This window comes from Bombus fervidus, chromosome 15 (genome assembly GCF_041682495.2).
Source record: "Bombus fervidus isolate BK054 chromosome 15, iyBomFerv1, whole genome shotgun sequence".
NCBI lineage: Eukaryota > Metazoa > Arthropoda > Insecta > Hymenoptera > Apidae > Bombus > Bombus fervidus.
The window spans coordinates 8,906,074-8,920,405 of record NC_091531.1 but is presented as its reverse complement, the minus strand read 5'-3'; the positions used below and the strand labels follow the sequence as shown (position 1 = coordinate 8,920,405).

Here is a 14,332-nt window from a genome sequence, read left to right as displayed (position 1 = left end):
TTTCAAATTTCTCTTGTATTTATTTTACTGTTTAAATTGAGATGAAATTTGGTTAGTTTCAGACAATCTTCTTCGCATTATTGAAATTCTGGCTGAGTGAAAACTACATGTAATTAAATGAAGTTTATACAAATTACTGATCATGTACTAATGGAAATATCAAAATCCATTCTCATCGTTCAAACTGACACAATTTTACGAAATTTCGTTAATTTCTATTAATTTGCTGCATATTATTTGACGTTTATAACAGATTCCGTGTAATTAACGTGATTCTACTAATCGCGCGTTTCTTTGAACTATGTATGTCGTTTCGTTGATAAATCCGCGTGTTCTCATGATTAATGAAACAAATAACCGCATAATCAATATTTCCACCGGCTGTAAATAATTAATGGAAATGCTTTATATTATAATCAGCGGGTAATTATTGCGTACTCCAATTCCTCGAAGTCAAAATGAATAATTAATATTATTCTGTGCTTTTTTTCTCTCGTTCGCCAACCGAGTCGTTTAACAATAACGGAAAGAATTATTTTACGAATAAACAACATGACCTTTACAAATGAGGATTTATTTTGTTTCTCATTAAATCCTGTATTTTGCGCATTTCGAAGTTGCATTCGGTCAAATCAGCTTTTTATTCGGACAAATATTAAAATTTCCATACAAACAGCGATAAAGATTCATTTCTATGGGTAATTACGATAAAATTAATTTTTACATTAAATTCGAATTAATATCAGATGCAAGAAAGTAAAGATTATAAAGGAATATTATAGTCGAATCCTATTATTATCACACGTAAATATTCAATTCTTTCTAAAAGTAGGCGAATGCTTTTATTGAGAGCGGAAACTGGGCCAACAAAACGGGGATTCGTGTAGCGACGTCGAATCAAATCAATCCGTTAACATACCCAATCTTCGGAATTGCTCGACTCGAAAACGTGCGATCGGTGGAAATGGTCGGCCACGATGTCGTGTCACGAACAAATATTCGACCTAATCACCACGATCTCACAATGTCATCATGAACGTTTCTAGCACAATAGAAACTCTACCTACGCCTCTATTATTTTTAATTCTACTCTAAAATTAGAATTGTGGTAAATCCATTAGAATGACGATGTCTAGATTTCTTGTTTTTGTTACTATACTCTATAGTACATTTTATAGTCACTATAGTCTTATAGTTACTATGTTTGATGAGTCACGTTATAGTCACATCTAATTACTGTCTTATAGTCAGTACACTATATTATCTTTATGATAGATTACTTTTCTGTTAAAAATAGAAAAATACTTTTCTTTATATAAATGTTTCCTCGAAAAATACGATTTCTTAAATACGAAAACGATATGTGCGATTTAAAACTTGTATATTTTCGTAGACTAATTTAAATTGCAGTATATTTGAAATCATATCATCCTAAAATTGTTAAAGACACGAATGAAATCAGAAATGAACGAAGAAAACACTGTTCAGAGTGTTCCAAGAGGCCATGCGGAATATTCACAAATGAAAGAGATCTCTATCCAGCTGAAGCTGAAATTTAATCCTTGCACAATGTTTCTTCGCTTGTATTTACGCGCAACAAAATTAGCTTTATTCTAGTATCGATTTGATTCGAAACATCGAGTTGTTTCTCTATGCAAAGGATGTAGCCTTTGGCCAGAGAAACGGCTAAAAGCTGACCCTTTGAAACGGTAACGCTAAAAGGGTCATGTGTAAGCTTCCCTCCATAATGAACTCTTACTCGAGTGTTAATTAGTGGTAACGTTAGATTAGAGCGCGGGAAGCTTACGTCGCTAGGAGCCCAAGGCTCATTTGTTTATCTCTTCACTAGGTAAGTGAAGTCTGACTGGTTTCCTTTACCTGGATGGGTTGAATACGTGAAGCTTACTTAGGATGGCTGAGTGCTTCATAATATCTAGGAAGCTACTATAGACGTCTGAATCTTGTTCGAATAGATTAGGTATTTAATAAAATTTATATTAAAATTTTGATATTGTTAAATTTTTATATCTCCAGGTACTCTAAATATTCGGAAAGTCTGCGAAAGTATTGAAGTCCAAATCATCAAAATTCTGGAAATCCGGCAATTTCCTCTAATTTTCCAATCTCAAAATCTATTCCCAATCTTAATCAATTTTCGCAATTTTACATCAAATATTCGATATTCAAATATCTCAAATACCAAAGTTTCACAAATTTTTATAATCTCATATAGCAACATTTTTCAAGATCCCTATCCAACATAGAATTTTCAATTTTCCCCTAAAACCAATAGACAACAGTCAACATAATTAAGCACTATAAGAAGCATTAGCCTTCGCGAATCTTAAAATACAAAAAACGCAACGAAACACCATTTACCAACAACATCAAATACAATGATAAACCCAAATTTCACATTCTGATTGCCCCGCATCTTGACAACAACTAATTAACGCTCAATTTACGTATTATCTTACTACTCACTCTAAGAACACGTCGGATTCGCTTCTGGGTAACACCAACCTCGGCAAAACGATCGCCTTCTTGCGTCTACTCTTCAGCGTTTGCGCGGAAAACTGGAATTCCATAGACTGAATCGGCGAATATGGACTCAAAATGGTAATCTTCCTGTCACTGCCACCTGGACTGGTCAGAGAAAACACATTGGAAGGAGGTGGTAAACTAAGATGCTGCGGGATCTTTCTCTCCAGCCCGGTATTGGCAAACAGACCGCGTCTAACTTCGGCATTTAGACTCTCCTCTCTATGAAGATCGTCGCTACTCTTTGACTCGACGGTCATGATCCTCCTAACATCACTGCTAGAAGATGTCAAGAAACTCCTGTAGTGACTCTTGGAACTTGTCACGTGAGACTCTGAGGACAGTGACAGAGACTCCAAGCTCTTAGAATCCTCTATGTATCGCTCATCCGCGCTCAGAAAGTTCCTCGAGGTTCTAAGACTCTCCATAGATCGAACTGTCATCTGAGTCTCACTTCCGGTGGTTAGAAGATGCTGTTGTTGTTTCTGAATTTTGGACAGACTCTTCACTTCCGGTTCGTAATCCTCCTGACTCGACGAAGACTGAGGGCTTCGATGGAACAGACCTAAACAGGCAGATCTGTTCTCAGGAAACCTGGATATCTTGCCCCCTCCCTCGCCCACTTTTAGGCTGGTCCTCGTCATAGTCTGCTGTCGAGTCATCAGAAGAGACTCAGCTTCCTCTGGAACGTCCAGGGAATGACAATGTCTGTCTGAGATCCTGGTACCCTTTTCATCGGTCGCTAGGGACTCTGAGGTGTCCTCGTCTTTTGAGATGTTCTCCGCTTTGTTATCGGAGGCACCCTCCATGGTGTCGGAATCTTCCGTGGATTCCCTTTGATGTATTGTTCCGAACCTGCTTCTGGATATAGATTTCGAAGACAGTAGGAGCTTTCTTTCTGATTCTTTGCGAGACAGTTTGTTGACCAAAGTTAGAGATTCTCGTTTCTCATCTGTGTCGTCATCATCCATTTTCTAGAGTTTCTGGGTAACCCACAGGTTGATGCGGAGGTAGAAATGGTTTATAGGAGAGGATTGGAGTGGATTTTAAATGGCATAGGCAAATTGAGTGGGTTTGGACTGAAACAGCGATGGCAATCTCGTGGTTAGGGTCACGGATAACCGTATCTTGATCCCTGTTGGGTTTCCCGAATCATCACAATGAGAATCACGGTAACCACGGTACGGCTCGAGCCTATTTCTGTCTCTTATGACGTCTCGTTCGATGTTTAACCGGGAGAAGCTGAAAGAGTTAAGATCTGTGTCTTTTAATGTCATTGGGCTTTCGGGTCTTTTCTTTTGGAGTACCTTTAGTCACCTTGGAATTTTTTCGTTTCTATTATTTTGCATTAGGAATTTAATTAAATTCAATTTTCAACTAGAATGTATCAGCCATTCTATATTTGAAATTCAATCGAATTTAATTTAAAATAGAAGATTACAGTTTCTACCATTTTATCGTTACAACTTAATTTAATTGAATTTAATTTGAAACGAAAACCGATGGTTTCTGTAATTCTGCATTTAGAATAGTTGCGACGGGAGATTTAGTGAACTATTTGAATCTGGATCGACTATAACCAAATAGGTTTATCATAGTTCTCCTACCGACTAGATAACCCGATAGATTAACCCAGAAACGTTTGGCTCTCAAGGATTAGCATGCTTTCGCGTGAGCCTATATCCAGGTACGAATCGTTATGGATGAGCATGTTTCTCTCATCTAATTTCAGATCGTTCATTAACTACTAGCGATATTTCGAGTTCATGTTATCAGGCAGACCTTGATGAAGTTGATTATGTTCTATTATTGCACAACAGATTTTACGATGATACGCATTATGACTATACACGTCAATAGTAATTTACCTTCGTGTGATAAATTTGCTAAATTTTTAATACAGGTATATTTCGATTTTTCTAAAACTGTCATTAAAGTTTCTTAATTTCATAGCTCAATGGACGAATGATAAAATATTGCTTATTTTCGACCCAATAGCCTAAATTTGAACGAGATTGGGTGATTAATTGTCAAATATCATCAAATCTACAAAAATTTAATTATCGCAGATCAAAAGTCCTGTCAAACTGAAGCATCAGTGGATCATACACATAGCAGGAAACACTATCAGATTTATCTACCTTTGACTATTTTGTACCAGCGATCAATTTTCCACGAAACATCATCCTTTCGTACTTCTTCGTTCCACTTTCGTGCAACTATGAGAAGTCGCGTGGATGAGAGCCTGGAAACGGAAGATCGATCCGTCTCGCATCACCGGTTGATCCAATCGTCGTTAGCATCGATTCTAGCGAGCGCGTTAACGCGATTGCCACAATTTTACGACGGCAACAATCTAATATCTCACTTTAAACGATCAGCCGAATTGCCTGAAGTGGTATCGGATTAATCGATCCCTGGAAAATCCAGTTCCAAGCTTTTTTTCTCTGGCGAGAGTCGTAAACTGTGCTATCGATCTCGAGTTTGAACGAATAGTAGAGAATTAAATAGTTTTAATTTTTGAAACTGGATTTTACAAAAACTGTTGTTTGCTAATATTGCTAATTATGTTATTGCTAATTAGGTCTATAGACAGGCCACGTGCTGTGGTTTCTCAAGTTGAAATCGGCCGTGGTTTTGGTATTCGATGTTTCAATGTTGTCAGATTATTCAGTTAATTTCATGCTGGTTTGCAAACACACAGAACGAGACTGGCATCGAAGGCTTGAACGATCGTTATGGAAATTGATTGAAGTGGATTTTCGAAATCACCCGATACTTCAATTAGCAGTGAGAGAATTGTAAGTATGTGGAATATTGTTTATCGAAAGTTAATTGATTCTCTGGTAGTATATTTAACAATATTAACGAGATGAGATGATTTTGTATACTAATGATTTTGTCGTTTGATGTCAATTTAATACCAACTTTAATTCAGAAACTAAGAAACATCTAGACAGGCCCAACCACGTAATTCGCGAACGTGTGTGTGAAAGAGGCTACCTCATTTTCGAAACAGGTCAAAACCATCCCACTCGTAAAACCTACCCCGCTCTCCTTAAGAATGGTAATCGTCGTCCCGAAAATGGAACAACCCTGCCAAGGTCTCAATTAACCACTCTAAAATTAATGCGAAGCATTCACGGACGCGAAACCTATTACGAATCTGTACGAACCTTTTTGTCTCATCGTATGGACCGTATAGTCATCGACTATACATCTCGAAATACAATATAGTCATCGACTATAAAACTCAATTCCCATCGTGGACACTGGTGCGTCGATAATTTCAAATTCTGCACGCAAATAAACATTAAAAAATTCCAGTAACAATATCCAACAAACTGACAGATAAAATGAGAGATAAAAGAAAGTTGATAGTTAAAAATGACAAAAGTTCATAGCGTATCGATTTTCAGAGTTTCTTCTACTCGCCGTTATAACTCGAGTTGATGTTGATATCGAATTCCATCCATAGGCGAAATGAAATCAAAGCCAGAGGACGAAACAACTGGCCATTGAAATTAAGAGAGAAATTGTTCAGATCGAATTAGCGTCGCGTGATTAATTCACGCAACTGCCTTTGGAAATGGGATACGTCTGCACAGATGGCCTCCAACACGAACGATATGGACAATAGATGTCTGCTCGGACGCGTCTCGTTTTGGGAAGCAAATGGCGTTTAATTTAGGCGACGATTGCCAGGGGAATGCGTTCGATATTATGGGACACCGTTTCATATATTCTTGGACCCATCCACTGTGGGAGATGATCGCCTGGAGCACGTTTCTAAATTTATTTTCCACGGCTTTAGGATGAGTCGTTTCGAGGATCGAATGATGCTTATTAATAGATACTACGGTAGCATGAGCATTGGCGGAGTTCGCGAACCCCAAGTGATTCAGTGATTTAGTATGTTAGGGGAATCTTTTATAGAGAATGATCAGGTTATTGTGTTCCCCTTTTCGTATCATTTTTACAATGCTCTTTGAAAGATGCTCTATGGCTTCTATCAGTCTTTTAGTGCAAACATTCTGGTTACGTTCTTTTAATGAACAACTCAATAAATCAAAATATATTTTCCTTGTTAGATATTACAATTTCTATTGCGCTCGTAATTTACGATCATTGGGCTTCGACATTCCGAGGCTTTCCTTTTAGTTTTTACTAGAATACTCAACTACGATACTTTACTCAATACCCAATCCTAACCTCAATGTCAAGGATTAAATCGGAAGCTTTTAATTCCTGAAACAGAATCTACAGAATAGTTCTTTGTTGTAAACTCAACAAACGATCTAATTTCTCGTGGCTCCACCGCTTTCCCGATACTTTTTCCCCTTTGCCAACATTGCTCGGTAAGCAATCTTCGCATTCCGCTCCAATTAATTATCTTCTACGATCATTCGAGGTTGAAAACAAGAGGATGAAAAGTGGAGACGAAGAATCTCAATTACATTCGGACTTCGTTTATTGCCAATTATATTTATAATTGACGCAAGTGTGCTCGACGATTTTATATATTCACGTGTATTTCAATATTATTGAAAGGATTGATAATTCGTCCATTCTCTGGGAATGACTTTAAGACAAAGCAAACAGTTTTCTGAAACGTGACGTGAGAAAACACGACAATTAACATGAGATTGCTCGATCGCTATTATATTTTCATACACGTAATATACGCTGTGACTCATATCGACTCTCGAATATCATTCAGGCGAATATTACCTGAGACATTACCGCAGTTACCTCCCAGGGTATTTCCGACAAAACATAATTAATGGAGGACCTTCCAGGTCAACGATCATGTTACTATCATGTCGTGGGAATACAGCGACGACAGAATGATAAATCCTTGAAAATATAAATATTTGAATTAGGTTGAAATTAGGAAACGTTAAAGGAAAAAGACGAATAGTTGAAAAGGACTTATCTTTCGAGGATTATAGTCCTTTCACAAACATTATGACGGTATTGCACAGCTCTTTTCAAATGGAAATCTGCACGTTTCTTCCTTTACGTGGATCCAGTCCAATCGTCGTTCTATATAAACGGAATATCTCGGTTGAAATACGACAGAAGGAGAATACGATAGAATACTGATTTGTGAAATAATCATTTTCACCATCTCGAAGAATAATTTTTATTATTTTGTTATCTCGTGAGATATTATAAATAAAAGAAATCGTATTATAGTTTGATAATCTAACAGTTAGATTTGCATAATTAAAAAACAGTCGAAAAGAGGAAGCGTCGTAGAAATCGACTATAAGCAGAGACTATAAATACAGATAATATTAATAGATAATTTTGGAATAATCCTTGAAAATTTCCCGATATCAGGAAAGCGTGCCAGAATTCACTTAGAATTCTTTCGTTCGATTGTTTGAGGGCTCTACAACTCGATCTTTGCCAATTTAATGCTTTAAGGAGCGAGGAACCATCCACCCACGTCTTTTCACACGATTTATCGTATCGACGTTTAGTTACACTTCTCTTAATTCGAGTAATAAAAAAGTTTGACGCTAAGCCACTCACTCGACGTTGTTTAATATTATGGGCTAGTTTATATCGACGAAAGAAAAATATAACCGAAGAGAGAGAAGCATAGGAGGAAAAAAGAAGAAGAATCAAAATCATAAGAAAGAAGAAACGATTAATCGAAAAATTGTGAAGCTCGAGAGAACAAGTCCTACACATAAAAACATAACTTACAATTGAAACACTCGTAAAGAAACCGCTGCACTGCAACAAAAGGCAGAAAAGGGAATCAAAATCAAATACAAAAGCCAATTAGTCTAAAAATGTGGAAGCTCGAAAGAATAGATTCTACGTATGAAAAGCCAATGCCTAATTGAGACTCGCGAAGAAACTGGTGAGCTTCAACAAAGGCTAAAAAAACAGGATGAGAATTAAACTACGGAAGCCAATTAGTGTAAAAATTCTAAGCCCGAGAGAACAGATCCGACACATAAAAGTCCAACTCGTAATTGTGACACTCGCGAAGACCTCGTGAAGGTGCTGGTCCGCTTCAACAGAGGGAAGAATGGAAGGCAAAAAGAGAATCAAAATCGCAAGAAAGAAGATCGACCGATCCAACGTCACCGAAGACCGATTCAGAGGCCTATGATACTATCATCGACGCTATCAGAGAATTAGATCACGCTGCGTGGGTCAGGCGTTCAGTCAGCTAGCGCTTGCAACGTGCTGATCGAAAGTGTTCCAGTTTCTCTGGCCTTTACCGTTAAAGGCGAATTCCCACGCGATAGCTTCTCCTCTTAGCGATTAGTTTTCGGATGATTTAAGGGATTTCATAGGCCAGGTCGGATTCTAGCCAGATTGCCAGAGTTGTAGGTCAAAGCTAGGCTTCGTCGACTGTGAACCGCTCTGATAATACACGTTATTGCAAGCCAGCTGTATGCATCGATCCAAGCAGACGCGATCCGCTCTGCACGCGCTACTTGATCATTGCCGTTTAGTAATTCACGCTACTGTGCACATTGTGCGGCGTGTGCTACCAGATTTCAGGTTTCGCTGTCAGACTTATTGAAATAATCGTGGAAAGTAAATCATTCGGAGCTTTTAGGGAATTGGATTCTCTGGCTGTGTCTAGAGAGTGGCTGCATATAGTATTTAAGGACTATTTTATTTATTATGATACTTACACAGACCTAACCTAAATCAAAGAAGCGATAGTCACAAGTATTTGGATCATCGTTATTTCAGAGTCGTTTTCTTTTTCGAAAATAAAAATATGGATGCTTGGATGGACTTAAGAGGAACTGCGATATTTCTTTCGAATAGGAATTTTGGTTAATGTGGAATTTTGGACAATGGTGTTCATGAGTTAGGTCGTAGATTTTGGGGAGAACTTATGGCAGGAATAGCTAGGCGAAGTCGAAAAGAAATCAAACACTCTTTTTTGATATCGTTGTCGATGAATTTCTCAGGGAATATTTCCATGACAAAAGGGATTTTGATTGAGATCCGAAACGTAGAGGTGTCAATGACTTTTCCAATGAATATTTTCTTGAAAAACAAAGGGAAGAATTTCTGCTGTGATTTTCAGCAAAGTGGCAATGAATATTTAATATGAATATTCTTTAATCCAATGCGAAGAAAGAGGTGTTGATGCCTTTGTGAAAAAATATTCTGTTGACAAAGGAGGAAGAATTTCTGTGGAGATTTTTAGCAAAGTTTCGATACACCTTTCAACGAATGCTTGCTACAAAATATTTCTTTTAAAAAAAAGGGACAGGAATTTTGATTGCGATGCGGATCTAAACATCTATATCAAACCTCGTCATCTGGCAAACTTGCTTGATCTCCAACCTCCACCTAACATGACCTACTTTAGTTCCCAAAATTATATAAATAGTTCTTAGAAAAGAAACAGTAGCGTAGTATCCAAGTTTTATCGATCTGTGAGTACCAAGTGAAATTCTAGAATTTCTAAAATTAAGGAATATTCAAGAGGGAGGGTACAGAGGACATGCGACGATAGTTTCGTTGGTTGATTCGTAATTTGCCATTCCCTTCTGGACCTTCGCGCTGCGACTCGACATTACTGGACCCCGGAGATGATAAAGGCCATATTCAAAGTTTGCACGAGTCGTTACTCACGTTACGGCGAGACATTCTAACTTTAATATCAATTCGGATGCGTCTAAGTAAGTGTGTTTGTCACTTCTCTTCTTTTTTTTTTTTTTTTTTGTAATAATAGTTAATAATCTGAAATTTTAATGGTAATTTATAATTAGACATTTTTGTATAACACATAATATATAATTTATAATTTTGCATAAAAAAATCTTTTCCCATTTCCCCAACTATTCGTTGCCAAATTATTAATCCAGGAAAGTAGTAATTTTGTTACTAAATATTTTTAGATTTCTTAATTTCATAATCTTTCTTGATCTTCGGTTAACCAACTGATGCAGTCTTTTAGTCATTGCCACACCAAATACCTCGATCTTCAAATTCGTATGATTGCATAAAAATGTTATATATTGGAAAATGAAAGCAATTGTTTGTATTCCAAGGATCCTCGATCGTTCGCCACGATTAAGAGATCTCGTTAAACGAAACATTTAGAATCGAAATTCTCTATTACATGGAGTGCGTTCTTGATAAATAAACAAGTCGTGCATGAATATGTACCGTCGTTATTTGCAGTTCAGACGAGATACCGTGAATTTTCATGGTGACGAATTTTATTAAAAGTTTCCATCAATCGTGTATCACCGCTCGAAATGCAGTTTTCCACCGGAAAAAAGAATTTATCGATCGTAAGTAATCGCTTTTCGCGAGTGAAACGCTAGAGGAAATTCGGCACACGCTCGTTTGTTACGGTTGCAGGTGAATTACAGCGACAGTTTCGATAAAATTCTCAGAGATCCTCCAGAGATGGGTGTAAAATACGTAATTCACACTATTTCCACGTGTCTGTAATATTCGCAATTGCCGTATTTAATATATACACGATTACACGATTTTTGTCAAATTTCCTACGATAATTAATAGCGGGATTATCAGAATTATGGAAATAAATTTTCGTTTTGATTCGGTTTGATATAAAAATTGGAAAAATCTGGATTTTAAGGAAATCTTAAAATTACGAGAGATATTTAACCGCAAGGCCGTGAAAAGAATTGAAAAGGAAATTTCTAATCTTTTCAAACATAAATTTGGAAATAATTTACAAAGATTTCGGATTTTAATCATCTTTATATATATCTTAGAATTTTAAAAGGATATAAACATTCGCATAACTTCAGGAAAATTCTCACAATGTTTTACACAAATGAATTTTAACAGAACTGTCGAGAGACATCGATTTCCTTGACAACCAAGAGAAACATGTTTCCTGCGTCACAGGGAAAGGAGCTTTCGCAATCTTTTTGCATGAAACGAAGAAAGCTTCCGCAGTTCCAAAGGAGAATGACTCGTGAAGAACTTTCTCAACTAAATTATAATCTGCCAGATGCAAAGTCATGGATGTGAGAAAAACAGTCTGCGATAAAAAAACCTCCACGATCATTCGTCTTTTAATACGATCGATCTGTCGTCTAATTTGATTGGAATGTGTCGTAACATGAAGATTCGATAATTGAACAAATATTAAATTACTTCGCGAATTCGCGCTGCTTGGAACAGCCAATCGAACTGCCGAGTTGACTCGAGCATGCAGGACCCGTAGTTAATTGGAAGCTTCCATGATATTAAAGTTTAAATTGCCATGGAAGCTGCAGCAACTTTGGTTTTGCCAAACTTCAAGTCTCCCGACACTTCAATAATTATCTTGCTTATAAATAGGGTGTTTAATGATCGCGTTATCTCGATAAATTATTAAATTAATTAGTTCGTTTCTTCTTTCTATATCTTTTTAGTCTTTCAAAGTACTAACATTTCTCGTGTTTTCATCTGTCTTTTGTGACATTGATAAAAAGAAAAGGAAAAAATATAGAATTATAGAATTTTTCATACCAAATTTTGGTGTTATGTCTCGGTGTTCAGTTCTTATAATTTCATTTGACAAGTTTGGATATTTTATATTCTCATTGCTTTTTAATGGTATGTATCATTAATACTTGGAATACACATTGATTGACGATGAAAATTATTGTATAATAAGTATAATTATTATTGGAGATTTATTAAACTGCTTATATTTCAGTGGATAAAACTATAATATTATCTTTCAGTAAACTTTCTCTCTTCTATGAAAAATTTCTCGTAATTAGCACTAGTAGGTAAGATGATTAAGAAAGGTCATAAAGTCGAGCAAGATTCTCGAAACTCCGTAAATAGCGATCACGTCTGAGATAATAATTATCCAAGCAGAAAGAAATTAAATTACAGTTCACAATCAAATCTTGCTACGTGCTAACTGAATAATAATTTACAATTATTATAAATTAATCCTAGCAACTCACGTACTATGTTATAGAAAATTTCTTACTCCAAATCTTTCGTTTCTCAATTTTTCAATTTCACGTCCATCCGATCGACGAACTCGTAACTCGAAATGTTTCGAAAATATGTATCTCCCCTATAAACTAAACGAAAAAGCTTTGGAAACATAGGTTCACAGGAACGAGGAAGAATTTCTCAATTTAAGAACAAATAAACAGACAAAACGAAACGTTGGAAGGAAGATTGGCAAAATAAAATTCAAAAGGTTTCCCATCGAGAGTTCGATAGTATCGTTTAGCGAGCTTCTTGTGTAAAGAAGAGATTGTGGATTTCTCGAGCGATGCGAGGAGAAAGAGAGAAAGCGAGAAAGAGAAAGACCAACAATTTCCAATCACGAACGCAACCTTTTTGTGCGAGGGGATTTTCCAGCGAAAACTCCCGCGAGAAAATCTATTTTTTCAGGGAACGTTGTCTGCTCCTCGGGGAATCCCTCGAGAGTTGAGTTAAACTACCTGTTTAATTTATTTATGAGTGATTTCTATGCGACCCATAACTCGTGCTCTTTTACTCCCTTCGTATTATAACGAACACAGAATTAAAAAAATTAACTTAATTCTATTTGTTTGCTCCAAGGGCTTGACCTAATTGCTTTAATCTTCGTATTAATTTACTTGCTCGATTCGATATTCGTCGTTGCTCCGTTTATGAAGGAATTATTAAACGATTTGTTCGCAATTGTCATAAATTGATTTGTACGTGTGGAATTCAATTTATTTTCCTGGAACTTCGTTTAGCTGCAACTAACCTTGATTTATGGATAATTGCCTTAATAAATTCGGAATGAAGCATTCAGAATCCTCCTAATTGTATTTGCAGATATGTACACGTTGATGATAAATTCGATGATTGCCTCTTGCACTTGAAATATTCTGCAATTTTTAGGAAATCACAAAATTCTAATTCTTCCATTTTACAGCAAAGAATTTAGCAAAGTAACGATATCAAGTATCAGGTATCAAGTATCAATGGTATTAAATTACATGCAAGCGAACATAATAAGAAATAAAAGGTGACATGGTGTCGTGTAAAAAGTAATAGCAGCTTCGTGAACTGAACAAAATTTGTTGCTATTTAATCGAATGATGGTATCAAGTGAGATAAATAATTATTAGTCAAGTATCATTAGTAATCGTGGTATCGAGTTACACAAAAGTAAATATTATTGATACGAAAAGAAGATATTTCGTAACATAGCTAATAATGATATCAAGTGTCAACTTAATTAGCAGTCAAGCGTGAGTAGTATTAAATTACACAGTTTCACGCTTACTGCGTCAGAATTAGGAGTTCGTCCATTTCACGCGAGCGTGGTAAAATAAATCGTTCCAGAGGCATCGAGCAGCATTGGCTATTTTTCACGTTTCGCGGGGGAAATGATGCGAGTATCGAGGATGAAACACGGCCAATCTAAGCTTCTCTTACAATCGACAACGACCGATATCGATCGACTTAATTCGTCAATTCCCCTGCAACGTTTCGCTAGCGGTAAACCATTTGTTTATTCTAAAAATGCCGGCAGTTTCCATCGAACGTGTAATTTTAAGAAAAATTCCTTTTTATTTTGAACACGAAATTAAAATGTTCCAGATATCCGTAAAATAGGATATTTTTGTAACTTTTCCGATATCTTTTAGAGTCTTTTAAGCTACTAATTTCAGTTTAAAAGTTTAATCCTTTGAGAAATTAAAAAAAAATCTATGTGCATGAAAAATTCAAAAGTTTGAAAATTTTTTATTTAATTTTTAAATACCATTGTAAGTCAGTATCGATACTAGTATTATGAGCAAATAATAATGAAAATATTCGACAAAAT

The 14,332-nt window shown here is 36.2% G+C and overlaps 1 protein-coding gene across 10 annotated transcripts in view; it reads right to left on the bottom strand.

Moving 5' to 3' along the window:
• Dnc (phosphodiesterase dunce) overlaps positions 1 to 14,332 on the bottom strand; it is a 367,304-nt gene that overhangs the window by 151,887 nt on the left and 201,085 nt on the right. For 4 of the 10 annotated variants that reach the window (XM_072017669.1, XM_072017670.1, XM_072017671.1 and 1 more), the window contains exon 2: positions 2,485 to 3,783. The exons of the other annotated variants lie outside the window; for them this stretch is intronic. In XM_072017669.1, the coding sequence (XP_071873770.1) occupies positions 2,485 to 3,512 (1,028 nt within the window). In that variant the 5' untranslated portion in view covers positions 3,513 to 3,783. The remainder of the gene's footprint in view (positions 1 to 2,484; positions 3,784 to 14,332) is intronic. 10 annotated transcript variants of the gene reach the window in all.